The 16,816-nt window shown below is 37.4% G+C and overlaps 1 protein-coding gene across 1 annotated transcript; it reads left to right on the top strand.

Annotated features, from left to right (window-relative positions):
* Window positions 1-4,073: 4,073 nt before the first annotated feature.
* Window positions 4,074-11,516, top strand: LOC114469499 (bifunctional apoptosis regulator-like). The gene is made up of 7 exons (XM_028457048.1): window positions 4,074-4,263; window positions 9,777-10,023; window positions 10,140-10,238; window positions 10,345-10,435; window positions 10,506-10,678; window positions 10,828-10,965; window positions 11,084-11,516. The coding sequence occupies exons 1-6, from the start codon at window positions 4,173-4,175 to the stop codon at window positions 10,946-10,948; spliced, it is 822 nt and encodes a 273-aa protein (XP_028312849.1). The 5' UTR covers window positions 4,074-4,172; the 3' UTR covers window positions 10,949-10,965; window positions 11,084-11,516.
* The last annotated feature ends 5,300 nt before the right edge of the window (window positions 11,517-16,816 follow it).

The following is a 16,816-nucleotide window of genomic DNA, read 5'->3' on the forward strand; positions in this document are numbered from 1 at the left end:
TCTCCAAGGTTGTTTAGAATTAGGTCTAACATACAGAGCTGTAATTCTACACTCAACCACTTTATATTGTAACTACTACTTTTTGGCTCAATGTAACAAATTACAAGTACTCGCGTTACTGTAATTGAGTTGCTTGGTAATACATACTTGAAGTTTTATACATAAGGCTGACGTTACGGTGTCATTATTATATGACACCTGTCATTAACATGAATAAGGTGTCATGAAGGCTGTCATTAAGTGCTGTTTGTAACCCTAACCCATCGTTACCCTAACCCTAACTCCTTACCCTAACCCCACCTAATTCCATCAGATCCCTCCACCTAACCCCAAAAATGCCAACATAGCTCCAAAGGTGTCATAATTTAGTGAACGACAGCCTTCATTACACCTTATGTATGCTAATGACAGCGTAATTTCAGCCTTATGTTTACAACTTCAAATAAAGTGTGACCAGTTGCTTATGAGGGTACCTGTACTGAGTATATTTCTAAATCAGTAAATTTACATTTAATTAAGTATGTTTAAAGAAAAAAAAATTTAAATTGTTATTTTTTGTTTTGAAATGATCAACGGACTTAGTGAAAATACAAATAATGAAATGACCGACAACAATCAGATGCATCGCATCATAGCCAACCAACCAGATTAAACGTAATGCACGGTGCCAAAACAGCATTGAATACCGTTTATTTTCTCAGCTTTAGAGTTCATAAATTTAGCTATACTTAAGACCTGAGAATTTTTTTTATTTTGAATTGAATTTATTTTTTCAAGTTTATTTTTTAAAAGAATTGTACATTTTGACAAACCTTTTTATTTTATACAGATGCCTTTGTGGAAAATAAATTAAGTTCCAGTTGTGCAAGATTTGGTCTCTTCCTTCTTAAGTTTATACATGAGATGTTTACTGTATGCAAGGGAACCATGGCAAGATTTATTACCAAAAATAAACGTGGGGTGTGAAAGTAACTTTTACTGTAAGTACTATTTAGTTGTACTTGAGTATTTTGTGGGTAATACTTTACTTGAAATTTTGTACATAAAGGCTGACATTATTATGACATAACACCTGTCATTATTATGACATAACACCTGTCATTAGCAGGAATAATGTGTCATGAAGACTGTCATTAAGTGTCGTTTGTTACCCAACCCCGAACCAAACCTAACCCTAACCCTACCTAACCCCACTAGATAGCTCGAAAAGTGCATAATTTAGCTAAAAATGTCATAATTTAGCAAATGACAGATAATGACAGCATAATGTCAGCCTTATGTAATGAATACAACTTCAAGTAAAGTGTTAACAAAATGTATGACTTACTTGTACTTGAGTACAATTTCGAACAAGTAACAGTACTTCTACTTGATTACGATATATCAGTATTACAGCTCTGCTTGTGACACTGATGAACATCTCTACTGCATGCTTTTTGAGGAGGGGAAACCAAAGCATGTGCAAACCAGAGAAAGTCTTGCTGGCTTCAGTTTGTAATGAAGATATGAGCTGGAAAGGCAGTGGAGCATCCTGGTGGGAAGAAGTGGAAGAGCTGGTGGTGGTGCAAGGCTTCAAATGCAGCATGGGTGAAGCAGCCACAGAGGGCCATGCTGGAAGTCCTTCAGTTATTGTCTAGTTTTTGTAAACTAAATGACATTAAGATTGAGATACAATATAAACCATCAGTTTATCTAAAGCATACCTTTCAAGTACCATTTGTGAACCTGATACAGGATGGTACAAGAATGGGCAGGTCTCTTCATACAACGCTGTGTGGATATTTTCTGACAGGTGACAGGAGAGAAAGACAATTTAAGCATTGATGCAATCCTTTCTATTTACCCGATAACATCCTTGCCCAGACACACACAGGGCGGCTGGTAAAGAGGGCAGAGTTGTGCGATTAAGTAAGTCCACTATGTTCAAGCGACTCATCACACGCAATTGAAGTGACTGCAGTCGCTACAGTCGCGTTCGGTGTGAATCACCTTTACAAGTGTTTATGTGTCTCGTGAGCTACGGTTTCAGCCATTTATTGAAGCTTGCCGTTCTCATCGGGTTAAGTAAGCTTGCATGAGCGATGCTGACACCAACTTGTAAACAGTGTACAAGGTAAACTGGGCTCGTGCAATCTCTCTCGCACTCGTTTAATAGGCGTTCTCTCTTGGGAGCAGGTAGAGTGTTGCACGTGCATTTTTTTAAAAAGTGGGGAGGGCGTTTCTTTTCTAAACTTTGGGAAAATCCTCCTCTATGCCTTTAATTTATTCATCTTTAGCAACACTGCCCAAAGACTTCCACAGATAAAAGTTTTAGACTTGTATGTCTAATAATAATGTGGCATATACATCATGTGACATTTATGATACACATTTAGAAATAACCTCTTTGGTGCCCTAGGCGAGATTTTCTTTTGGCGCCCCCTTATGTGGTGTTTTTTTATAAAAAGTAATTGATATTTACATTACTGTTATAATATTATTATCAGAATAATTTCTAACACTTAGACAGTGGTATTCATCATTATACCCACAAAGATGATTTACAATAAGCAAAATAACTTTTTTGTTGTTGTTGTTAACAGTGTCACATACACATAAAAGAACACAAACAAGTACATAAAATTTAATTTAAATATACATTATACTAACAGGTTAAAAATACAAATTATTAATATTATTACAGTAAGACATTGCACAAAAAAAAAAACAAGATAAATATAAAAAGCTTAGCCTAAATTAAAAAAAACAAAAAAAAAACTAACAAACAATAATTGAACTTAAATAGCTGCAGGTTGAAGACTTTAGTGCAAACTGTAACTTTGCTACAAAAAAGACAGATAAAGTGCGTTGTAGTGATGGTTTGGCTCATTAAGTATTCTTTTTAATTTTGATACTTGACCTATTTTTTTTTTTTATTAACATTCACATTTTGTGAAAAGATCCAAAACGTCCAGATTTTACATTATAATAATACTAAAATTGCAGTAATTAACACACATCAACTTAAACAATTGCAGTTCGCAATGGTATCGCACAAAGAAACTGTTTAGCAAAAGTACTGTGCTTTTCTGGTGGTGCATTATAAAGCAGCATTAACCAACATAAGCCAAAAAAAAGCCCAATCCATCCTTCAGTCCAGCCTCCAAGTTTATTCTGCTGGTTTTCCTGCCAGCAAAGTCATCAATGACATCGTCAAATTTCCTCAGTGCATCTGGAGGGAAAAAAATAATAACGTGAACCCACTCTCTATCAACCAACCAAGTCATAGGATATGAATGATGTGATTAAACATTGATATATATTTATAAATAGAATAAAAATTGTGCACTGTGCACAAATTTAAGATGTAGCACACACTACTCTCATCTGCTTTTATTTGCTTTTTATTATTCATGAAATAGATTGACAGAATAATAATAAAACTAAAGTATACATATATAATAAAATTATATGAAAAGTAAAATGAGAGGTATGAAATAACTCACATGAATAAATGACGTGCTGTTCCTTAGGTTTCCTCTAGACTCGTGTTCATTTTAATATTCTAAAATATATTTAACAGCAGGTGTTTAGGTCTAGACTAAATTAGGAATATTAATGATTGCTGTTCTTAATAATTTATCCGTCTATAGTATGTTTATCTATCTATAGATTAAGTTATTTAATGTATATCTATATAACACATACAATAAATTAGGCCTCGGCTATCTCTGTTAAGGTAATCCTAATTGTATAAAACACAAACTGTGATGCCACTCTCTACATTTGAATAAAAATACACAGTTATCTGAAAATGACGTTAAACCACAATGAAATAAATTAAAACTGTATTAAAACTAAGTAAAACTTTTTTTTTTTTTTTTTTTTTAAATTGTGATTTAAAATAATTATTAATAATACTATCAAGTTTAATATGCTAATAATATCAACGCTTTGGTAGTTTAATAACTTTTTTTTCTTTTCCCTTAGCCCCTTAGCATTTGCCTGAGTAATGAAATTTAGCTTTGTAGAACACTTCATTGTTGACAGGTAGTCATGGTAACTCAGGGTAAAGATGAAAGCCACGTAGCATCTACACGAGTGACAGCACGAAACACTGTCAGAAAATAGTAAGTCTAATATCCGTAAAACACTGAAAGCTAAATTGGAGCAGGAGATAAGCTTCAGCAGACATGCGGCTCAGAAACAGGACGTATGGATCCTTGCAACAGCCCGTAAAGTTTGACCAGCAGGTCTCCTCAAGGAGCAAAGTTTGTGGCCAAGGTGAGTTTCTTGTAATATTTTAAACTTTAATGACTAATTCGAGCGATATTCCCGAATCAAGTTAGTAAATAATGCTTGTTTCATAATATTGTAATTTTATTGACACATTCAATGATAATCCTGTGGGGTTTTTTTTCTATTTTATTGACAAATTGAAATAGTTTACTGAAGAAACACACTCCTCTATGTCAAATGATTTTCTTTAATGACAGAGATGAATGAGACCTACAAATACAAATGTGCAGCTAAGCAGGAGCTTATAACTCTTATATAAAGCTAAAGCATATACAAGAACATAGAGAACAAATATAATTGAGCAAACTCACATGAAATAAGTGGAACAGCTCACTAACACGTCCTAGCAGGAGGGAAGCAGCAGAAAACATGGATGCCTCCTGACACCAACGAAGCACTGTAGGCCTCTACAGTGGCCTCTAGTGGCCGGTGGTAAACCCTGCATTTACAAATCAGTAAAACAACATAAATTGAACAAGGATAAAAATTAAAAAAACAAAAACAAAACAAAACCAACAAAGTCAGGGAAAACCTAACTAGTAAAGAATAAAATAAATACAGGCATCACAATGCACTGCTCAGCAAGTTACTCTAAAATTATAATATATTTTATATTACTAGTAACAGGCAAAAAAACGTAACATATTTGTATTACAATATTACCACCTCCAAAATGTAAGTGAGTTACACTACTTTAAGTTACTTTTAGCTAATCGCACATTTATGTTATGTGAAGCCATTTTAAAATACTAATCCTATTACATTGATACCATTACAGATTAATGTCTAAAAAACACTTTCCTTTTCCTTTTCAATAAAAATGTACAAACAAAAATGTATCTGTTAAAATAAAAACACAAAAGAGAGCCTCAATGTTCAGGTATCATTAGATATGAATGTATAAATTTGAAATCGTGAGAGTAATTCCACTTTACAAATGTGTAGTCCGTTTCTATGGCCATGCGCTACGATTTGCAACAGTCCGCTCTGCAGGTCGGAAGTCGGTGCGGAGGTTCTTCTTCTACGCCGCAGAAAGGGGTAGAATTTACGGTGGTGTCTTCAACACTAGTTTGACTATTTTTTAGTTTATTTTTATTTATTTTTTCCAGTGGCTATCTGTACGGTTGCCGTATCAATATACTGAAATTCTATCCGTCGGCAGCGCCCTTCATTGGCCAGTTTAGGTCACGTGATAGGCCAGTCATTGGCCAGTTTAGGTCATGCGACTAAGACTAAACCTAACCGTAAACATAACCTTAAACCCTAAATATTGTCGATATTGGGTTATAACCTAACCCTAACTATAACCCTTAACCTGGTAAACGTACCAATAGTCCCGGGGGTTGTTCGTACGACAACCGCACGACTAGACACTTTTTCCCCCCTTTTTTTATTGGAATATCAGTGGAATTCATTAAAGTCTCAAAGTCTCGACGAGATGTCCAGAAAAGAAAAAAATAGTTGTAGGCTTAATAAAACAAGTAAAAGGCTAAAACTTGCGGTGAGTTGCCGCCGACGCGCAACACCTATGGGGAGGGGGGTCATGCAACCTCCTGGGAAATGTTACAAAAATGATGCTATATGGTTGGCTTTTGGTGCATTCTATTAATGTAAATGTGGCTTTTCTTCTATTTTGTAGCACTTTTCTTCGTATGATGTATTTTCACACCAAGTTGTTGTAAACATGATGCATTTACAAGTTGAAATCTGTTATCCATGATAATAATGACAAAGAATTGAGCATCATTATCAGTTTACCTTTTTCCCTTGAAAATGGACCAACTTATAGTATTCCAGTAGTGTAGGTGCTTGGTCTCTTAGTAGTCCTCTGTAGAATGCTGTCTGGCACTGTAACATATCTGCATGATTAACATAATTTTTGTGTGGTTTGCTTGTAGTTGGTTTTGGTAACATATTTAGTGCATCAATGCACATTAATATTCATAATATATCTTACATATACCCTTACATTTGTGATTTGCGTAACCCAGAACCCTGGACACAGGACTTTTAATCCATGATTTATGATGATATTGATATTGAATGTTTAAAAAAAAATGTTTTTCAATTTCATAAAGAAAAATTTAAAAAAAACTTCAAAATCTACTTTTTTCCAATTTGGTCTGTGAATTATTCTCACCAGCGACTCTTTTCTTTGTTGAATGTCTCTTAAAAATAATGTTTATTTAATTTAGTTGAATTCAGTAATGTTGCGAATGTTGAGATTTATTGTATTATTGGGGAAATGTTTAGAGAGAATGATTGTTTTCCTTCAGTTGGAGCTGCCAGATATTTGTTTCTACCAGCAGAGGGCGCTGGTAACCCAGTGTTCAGTTGGGATGCAGCTATTCTGCGCAGTGAAGAAGAGATGCTATGCGCTAGCACAGTGGTTCCCAATCTTTTTTGTCCTATGTACCCCTTTTGCATTTTTGTCAAATCATGTGTACTCCCTCTTCATATCATAAGTACTGTCTCCATAATTTCGTATGCTTTTTTATATGTGGAACAGCGGGCTGTCACAAACCCCTATAAATGTGACTCAAACATTGGTTTCCCAAGGCTTAATCTACAAATTCAAAACAATGTGTGCAAAGTATAAATTATTTAAAAAGAATGTATCATGCAACTTATATGTGATTACTTCAATTGTAAATAAATAGGGTCTCCTTTGTAAAAATGTAGCTAACTATTGTCTCCTATCGCCAGAAGTGTGATAAAATGGCCTCTACAGCAGTGGTTCCCAACCAGGGGTACGTGTACCCCTCGAGGTACTTGAAAACATTGCAGGGGATACTTGGAAACATTGATGAATTTATCTCCAACATGCTGAGTCATTTTTTAAGCCTATTTCAGACACTGTACATGCTCATCCAACATCTTTTCCACCCGTTGACAATAAACAGCCTTAATATCCTATTAAATTGTAACTAACATGTTATGCACATTACTAAAAATAGGTAACCATATTCTTTGATATACAATAATTGTAATGCACAAAATTGATAATTAGTGTGCGTTAAACTTACAGGTTTCAAGCTGTAGGAGCTTTCAGAGGCCAACATGTTAATAACATGTAAATAAAACAAGAAAGGTTACTAAATTGGAGTGAAGGAGGGGTTCTCCTAATCAGAAGAGAGGCATCTGGGGGTAAATGAAACAGAAAAGGTTGTGAAACACTGCTCTACAGCATAAAATAATTCCGTTTAAATAAATTACAAAAATCATAATAATTTATTGAGCAATATTACTGGTAGTTTGTGGTGAATTTGCTCAAAAAAAGCCTAAAAAGGAACTATGAACATTTCCCAACAGTTTTTAATCATTTGTTAAATCTGTCGAAGTACCCCCTGCAATGTGCTCATCTACCCCTAGGGGTACACGTACCCCAGTTTGGGAACCACTGCACGAGCAAACAGAGCTAATAGAAAAACCTGACTTTTACAGATATTAACGTAATATTACAGATTATTTTGGTGCTAAAGGAGTAAGGAATCATTTATGAACATGTTTAAGAGTAGAAGGCAATTACGCCCACCGCCCACGCTTCTGGACATCCCTGTATTACAGTAACTTTTTACTTTTGTAATGTGTTTTTCCCAACACTGACAATATGTTACTTGGAGGTACAGGGAACAATTCTTCATACAAAACAGAGTTCTTATCATCTCAAATTATTCCGAATATCTTCTTAGAAATTGGTCTCATCTAAATCTTTTTCAAAACAGGTTGCAGTGCTATTTACGAAGAATGGGTGTCTCCAGAGGACAATAATTTAATTAATTCTGTTTTTAATTTCGCTTGGGATTAATGATGTATCTATCTATCTTCATTTTGTATTTGAGAGAAGTGTCTGATGAATCATGAAATTTTGGTTGCTTATGAAACTTACCAGAGCCAGATGGACAGTAATAGTTGGTATCCTGCCGGGATATCCGTGGGTCAAGCGCTGGCTTCAAGCGTTTTGACAGCTCTTCACCTTCCACAGATGGTAAAGAGCCTTGATTTTACTGGGGTCCACCATAGTTGATGGTGAAAAGAAAGGGAGTCCGGTGGGCGACACTTTTATATTCGCTTCAGACGCGCATATGAAGTGAATATGGGGAGGACGCGTCACAAAATTTGTGCCACATCTGGTATGAACATAGCATAAGGCCTTCAGAATCAACAGAGCATGCTCCCGTCAGTGAATGGACACAGTCAGTTGCGATAGCTAACTGACTGTGTCATTATTTGTCATTATTATTTGATATTTGGTTTTGGAAACAAATATGAAATAATGAGTGTTTTTTTTTCCCCCCGTTTCTTATGTTTTTGTTACATAATGAAAAATGAATGATACACAGATTTTGTTGACTTGCCCCCATGAGTTGATTGACATAAGTACCTAATCGGTTTAAATGTTTTTTGTTATCGGTTATGGGTTAATCGTGATCATCCCTGGCTCTAAGCTATTTTGGTTGTGCTGAATGTCCTGTGGGGTGTGTCTACTGTACCAGCCCCATTGTGAACTTTCCTAAAGCCCACTGTAAGCCAGTGTATCCGACACCGATGTGCGTGCAAGAGCCGCTATTGTGAACCTATGAGAACAGCCCAGGAGGCAGCATCCAACAGCAGGGTTGGGGTTAATTATAATTGTAATTGATAATTAATTACAATTATGGTGTAATTATAATTGTAATGGTAATTTAAATAATCTGTTGCTGTCGTAATCGTAATTAAATTGTAATTGAGTTCAGCTGATTCACTTTGTAATAGTAATTGCCATGAAAATTCTATAGAAATTGCCAATTTAACGCGAAACTGGGGAACCATGTTACAGTTCAATGCACGGTTCAACACATGTAGTTAACAATTATTAAAATATGTTTCATAACAAGCTTTTCCACATTTCACCATTTTAAAAACTAGTGTAGAGCCTGTAGGAAGTATGTACAGCTATAGAAACGTGACAGGTTAAGTAGATTTTTCATGGATGGTGGGACGTGCATTTTAATTTTTTATCCATTGGGAAAAAGCAAAAACAGTCATATTTGATAGTCTTTTGAAGGCTAAATCTGGTTAGATTTCTGTTTTGAGGATAATAAAGGGTATGTATGCTCGAATATTGTATACATAAAGTATACAGTTGTTATCCATCATGGTCATGCTGTTGCATTGGTATCAAACACAAACCCTTAGTATGTTTAAAAAAACATAATTAGTTTTAAGAAAGAAATTGCTAGGGTAGATAGAGAATGATGGCTTTTGTAGCATAGTGATGATTTTATTAGAATGAGAAATTGTTCAGTAATGATGAGGGTTAGTGTTAGTGAGGGTCATTTAAAGGGCGGACGGTTCCTCCGGCTTCCATATTGTGGACCAAAGTGGTTCAAATATATTCTCAAATGTCTAATCCCACTGCCAAAAAATGGGTGAATTTCACTACGGTGATGAATACAGGTTACAATAAACATATCATTATTGTTTGTTTCACAGTTTTTTTTTTTCTCACTTTTCAGGGAGACAGCAAATATTGAGGAATCCAAAGCAGGAACCTGCTCAGTCAGAGCAATCAACAAGCATCAGAGAATCAGATTTTTCTTGTCACTGTTGTTACGACATCCTGCTAGACCCCACCACTCTTTCCTGCGGCCATAGCTTTTGTCGTCACTGTGTGGCACAATGGTGGAATTCCTCAAAGAAGAAAGAATGCCCAGAGTGCCGAGAGAAGTGGCAGGACTTTCCTAAGACCAACATACTGCTGAGGTTTTCAGTGTTGTGATTTTCCACCTTTCTGTTTTACTTTCTTTTTCAGCTTTCATTTATAAAAGTCTTTTAGACCCATTTCTTGCTTAATAATAACATTTTTTTTTTCCACTCAGAAATGCAACTGATAAGCTTTTCAGTGATGCAATTAACCGAAGAAAAGCAGAAATTGAGTCAAATTGCCAAATTTCCCACACCTTGCACGCCTTTCAAAGGTACTTCTCCAGTACAATTCGTTTTCATGTGGTACCTAAATAACAGTACAATCTAACTGCATTCTGGACATTTTATGAGCTTTCTGAATTTTCCCCCCTTTTTTAGATTTGGTAATAACTTGCGTCAAACAACAGATGGGAACCGATTTGGATGGTCCTTCGGCTTTGGAATTCTGACTGTGCTCGTGTTTGTGGTTGTAAGTTGATGTAGTGATAATTAAAAAAAAAAAAGTTTTAACTTAATAGTTAATTGTTGCATTTTTCAAGGTTCTGATGCTAATGTGTCATGGGAGCAGTTGTGAACGTAACCAGCAGAAAAAGCTGAGTTGTAAAGCTGTGCCTCTCTGGACTGCAGAGGAGATTCTCTACCGGTTGGAGCAGATGGGGCCCTGGACTCATCCCTACAGAAAGACTTTTCTACAAAAAAAAGCAAATGGAAGGTAGCCATGTTATTTTATTTGAAGCTCACATGTAGAGATAAATGCAATTTAAATGTATTAGCTATATTGGTGCCTGAAAGCTGGCTGGACATGCTTGGGTTTTTAATCATTCTGCTTGTGACTTTAATGTGTTGTGTTATTTGTTTCAGGGTACTGCTATTATTAGGGGAAGAAGAGCTGATTCAATGTCTCTACCGTATTGATAATAAGACTCACAGGCAAGCTCTTCTGGATGAATTTGAAAGAGTCAAACCTCCAAAATACATTTAGGAGTAGTAGATAGTGGGGTAAGTTGAGCTTGAGTATTTAAAAAAATAAATAAATATATTTTTAAGAGTTATTATTTTGGTCTTTTGAAGGCTCTTACAGTGTGCTTTACTGAGCTGTGTCTTTCCTCCTCTGTAGGTCCATAGCCAAACTAGTTGTAGAACATGTCTGTCTCTCCCGGCCGTCACCGGACCGGGCTGTGGTAGCGGGAATACTGATGTGGAGGGACCCCGGGTGCACGCATGAAAGCAGAACAGGTGGAGTTGGGGAACTGGGAACATCCAGCTACTTCACTGGAGGAGAGGAGAGCGGTCAAGCTGTCCTCTTCTTCTTCTTAGCCCGGGTACACTGAGCGGGCTGTGCCGGCGCAGCTGCAGCCAAGGCCGAAGGCTTTCCGGGCCAGCCGGACAGACCGAGTTGAGGTGGCAGGGCAGGCCGAGGAGCGGACGGTCTCGGCGTTCTGAACTGCGGGCCCTGAAGAGCAGTTTGTGAGAATGCCATCCGTTGAACAGGTGGAGTGGGGCTCGGGCCCCCTACCCCATTTCAAAAAAAGGGCTAAGAGTGTCTCATCATATTCATTCATACTGGACTGAGACAAAAAATCGGCCCGGGCATTTTGAGCCGAGACCGGCCCACCAGGTATTGATGGACAGACAATGAAGCCTATGAAGTAAAACAAACTTTCATGCGACAATGCTTGTGTACTGTCTTGTTGATGTATATGTATTTGTCAAATAAACTGAAACCTACACCATCCTCTTAGTCCCATTATTATACTTAGCGGAAATTTAAAAGCTGCTTGGTCTAGTTAACCTCCTGAACAATGTACAACATTTCATGGGATCCTGAAATTAGGACAAAGAAAAGAGGTGAGACATGATCATTGATGAATATTAAAATGAATATGACAGATTTAGTGATATTTTCATAGATTAGTTTTTCACCACATCAGCACAGCAACACAGAATATTTCCTCAAACATGGCAACCTTTAAAAAGTGAAAGGAGACAGAGAAAGTAAGGTGAGAAAGAAGAACACTTGATCACAGTACTGGTATCTGGAAAATGTAGGAAAATAGTTTCATCATCAACTCTATACAGTACTTACTTAGAGGAACCTCCTGAACAAACAATGAACAACGTATGATGGAATCCTGAAAAATAGGACACAGAGGAACAGAGATGAGATTAATATTAAAATATATACATAACAGATTGTGATCAATTGATATTTTCACAGACTATGTACTCACAATATCAATAAAGTCACCTTAGACCTCCATAGCAGCAACACTCCAGAACATTTCCTCAAACATGACAAAATTTTAAAAGTGAAAGGAGACAAACAGACAAAGGTGAGAAAGAATGACACCTGATGAACTTGATCAGATGACCACAGTACTGATACCTTCACTCTAGAAAAATAGTTGAATAACGTGTTTTATACAGTACTTACTTTGAGGAACCCAAAAGGCTGCATGGTCTAGTGAACCTCCTGAGCAAACAATGAACACGTATTATGGGATCCTGAAAACAGGACAGAGAGGAACAAAGATGAGATGAATAAGAAAACGTATAAATAACAGATTAAGCGATATTTTCACAGACTATGTACTCACCACATCAATAAGCAGTCACATTAGACCTCCACAGAAGCAACACTCAGCACAGCAACACAGAACATTTCCTCAAACATGGCATCCTTTAAAAAGTGAAAGGAGACAGAGAAAGGTGAGAAAGAATGACACCTGATGGACTTGATCAGATAATCAAAGTACTGGTATCTTCACTAGAAAAATAGTTGAATCATGTATTCTATACAGTACTTACTTAATGGAAACCATGGCAGGCTTCCAAAAATGAGAAACAGAAACCTATAAGAGACAGTGAGTGGTTAAGGCTGGAAGAAAACAGCTGTTTGTATATACAATATCTCATTCTTATATATATTCCACCTAGTGTCTTATGCATTAAGATCCATTAAGATGCACTAATTCTAACACATTCTAATTTAAGCATTTTCTGAGCACTTCACTTGTTTGCACTCAAGTTAGATGCAAAATGTTTTCTCTGGACTGTACTTTTTAGTAAAGTTTAATCTAATCTTATCTGATATATTATAATGAGTGTTTTGTTCATTTTATTTGACCTCATCAGGCTACAAAAGCAACTTTCTCAACAGCTCACTCTTCTCAGCTACCCTGTCAATAAAACATTAAACATGCCTGTGGTGCACATATAACCTACTCAAAGAGTAAACAAATGTAAACAAAAAGGGGGCTGGCTCACATCACACTACGGTAACCCACAAGGACGGAAGAAAAAAAAAAGGCCAGAAAAAGTGTGTTGGGAAAAAAAATAAAATAAATACAATACACAAACAAGCAAATCCCGAATTTTGAGAGGAGTGAACTATTGCCGTGTTTTTGGCTGTACTAATCGGTCAGATCGTGAAAAGCATGTGGAGTTTTATAGACTGCCAAAAGTTATAACAGATCAGGGAAGAACAATGTCTGCATTTTATAGTCAGTAGTTCTACATCAGGAGAGCAGTGACATGATATTAACTCACCGTTGTTGCACCAGTTGTTATTGGTGTATATGCAAACACCATCGCCCTCATCTCCCGTCTTGTATTTAAATCCAGCTTCAGGTAGTCCAGTTTGTTCTCCAGGGAGCGGACATTAGAACTCAGGATTGAAGGAAGCGGTGTTCTCTGAGGATTAGCTTTTAGCTCCTGCTTCCAATCACACCGCTTATGTCTCCTCATCTGGTGGACATTACTGGTACAAGGCTCCGCTCAGCGGTCTACGAAGTAGTGCTCTGACCGATTAGTACAGCCAAAAACACGACAATAGTTCACGATTTCCTCTCAAAATTTGTGATTTCCTCGTTTGTGTGCTGTACGTAAGCCGGCTGCTTATCTCCAAAATGGCGACTTCCGGGTTGATTCCCCATTTTCTCCTCTCTCTCTCTGTACGATTGATTGATTGACAGCCAAGGCCCAAGAGGAGGGGCATTGGCCCCTCAATCATGACTAATGGGCTGATCTAACAGTTTTGTGGACCAATAGGTATGATGAATACCATAACTAATAATATAATAGTTTAAGAAAAAAAAAAAAAAAAGGCCCAGCCCAAAATCACCATCAGGCGTACTGGGCACTGTTGTAATATTTAAAATGAGAAATTGACTTTTGTTTTTGTTTTTTTTCTTTGGGGGCCCCTTAGGGCCCCCCGAGGCTCCAAATCAAAAATCGGGCTCCGAGCGTTGACGCGTACACATCCATAGATTATACCTACCCCTACTCCTTCTCCTCCTCCTCCTCCTCCTCCTCCTCCTCCTCCTCCTCATGCTTAGGGCCAGCTGATTGGTCTAATAGTGCTTTTTTTTTCCAGAGACGGGTGCTGTACTGCTTTTTGCTCCTGATAATGTCCTTATTGGCATTTTTTGCCACAGAGATGGTCATTGGTGTTGTTGATTCTTTTTGAAAGCTCTGTAGGGTGGAGTGGATGCTTGACAAAAATATTTTGTTTCCCTCATCAGAGAAACAAACTCCATCTGCAATATACAGTGAGTGTTTGTAGAACCATAGGAGAGGATGTTCAATAACGTCTCCTTTGAAACAGTCCAATGTCTTCTTGACAAAATCACTAACGGCCTTTCTGTCCCTGATGATTTGGGACAGCTTCTCGTACCACTCTGTCATTCCAAACCCACATCAATAACATCACTCGGTCTGCATATTTCCATCTCGAAACATCAACCGCCTCCGTCCCTCCCTGACCTCATCCAGTACTGCCATCCTGGTCCACTCTCTGGTCACCTCACATCTTGATTACTGAAACCCTTCTGTCAGGTCTCCCCCAAAAGTCCTTACATAAACTACAACTGGTTCAGAATGCTGAAGCCCGGATCATCACCAGAACACCTTTCATCCACCACATCACCCCTGTTCTCCAACAACTCCACAGGCTCCCAATCACACACAGCATTGCTTACAAAACTCTCCTCCTCACCTTCAAGGCCCTCCATAATCTCGCTTCTCTGTATCTCACTGAACTCCTCCACATAAACACACCCAATCGGACCCTCAGATCATTTTCCTCTGTCAGCCTTCTTATCCCTCCTGTCCGCATGATCACCATGGGGTCCAGAGCCTTCAGCTGCTCTGCCCCCCACCTCTGGAACTCCCTCCCACCTGACATCCGAAACATTGACACTCTGACCATCTTCAAATCACGTCTCAAAACCCACATGTTCAAACAAACCTACTCACTCTGAATTCCATCCACCACACTGCAAAACTTCTTTTTTTATAATTGGTTTTTAGTAAAAATGTTACCTACCTCTTTTTTAAATCTCTAATTTTTATGTTTTACTGCTTTGTAATTCTATGTTTTTATTGTTGCTATTTTAACTCTGCTTGTAAGGTGTCCTTGGGTTTTTTGAAAGGCGCCCACAAATAAAATGTATTATTATTATTATTATTATTATTATTATTATTATTACTACCAACATTGGCGCTCATCAATGGAGGAGAAGATCATCTTCATTGCAGGGAATCTCTTGTGCAGTTTGGTCAAGTCCTCTTTTATAGTAAAGGCTGGACTCTTTGCAACATTTATGCCCAAGTTGTTCCCTACATCGTGAACCATGAGGATGTCTGGGGAACCCTTGGTGAAAAGCTCATCATAAAACCGAGGCAGAACTCCTTCCCACCTCATCCCCCCTTTTCTGAACCAGCGCGCATTGGCATTCAGTCCCAAATGATCGCCAAAATACTCTAGTGCAGCCTCCTGGCCCCACTGGATGTAACTAGAACCGATTATCCGCACCTCCTTGATGATGTTACAGACTTTGCCTTTTCTCTGTGAACTGTAGCATAGACATGGGATCAGGTTAGAATGCATAGGTGTCTCATGAAATTAAATTAAAAAAAAAAATTCATCATTGTCATTTTGCCTCTCCACGTTTTATCATCATATTAGCTGGACATATATATAGTTCCAGTTACGAGTTAAGCCTGACTTCAGAATGACAGGTCTAATAAAAGTCAGCTCTGAGATTTGTTTTCTCCCCAATCTTGTTGTTCTGTTACGTTTCCAGTATGTCTTCAACGTGTGCTGTCTTTCTGATTAACATAACACTACTACAAAACAATTGGAAGTTTCTAAATAAATATTTACAAAAATATGAAAAAAGTAGCTATAAATATTTGATTCCCCCTCAAAAAAAGGAAAAACGATAAAATAAATTATGTATTATTATTATTAAGTTTTAATTTTAACTAATAAATATAGTACATGTATATACCATCCAAAAACATGAATATTAGGTTGATTGGAGTCTCTAGTGCTCCAGACCTTGGAGTCGTTGTTAGCTTACCAATAAACGGGAAGAGATTTGTCACCTTTACAGAAAGTGTTGACTCAGCCACTGAGAGTGAGGCCCAAGGCCAAGGCAGGCTGACTTGATAATACTGTATCCTGTTTTTTTGCAATCAGTGCCTTCTCCTCGCCCTTTTCTCTCTGCTTTGTTTCAGGTGTCGTGAAGCTAATGATGGCATTTGCTGATTTCAGCAAGTCTGAAACGCTCTGATGTTCTATCTCTCTATCCTGTTCTGTTGGTCCTTCTGTCAACTAACCCCAACCAGTCGAAGCAGATGGCTGACACCTCTGAACCTGGTTCTGCCGGAGATTTCTTCCTGTTAAAAGGGAGTTGCTTCTTCCCATTGAATGCAACACTAAATGCTTGTTCACGTGGATCTTGTTGGGTTTTTTCTTTCTTATTATGAATTTTATATTTTGATAAGCGCATTGACATGACTTTGTTGTAAATTGCGCTATACAATAAAGTTGAATTGAATAGAT

This window comes from Gouania willdenowi, chromosome 1 (genome assembly GCF_900634775.1).
Source record: "Gouania willdenowi chromosome 1, fGouWil2.1, whole genome shotgun sequence".
NCBI classification, from domain to species: Eukaryota; Metazoa; Chordata; class Actinopteri; order Blenniiformes; family Gobiesocidae; genus Gouania; species Gouania willdenowi.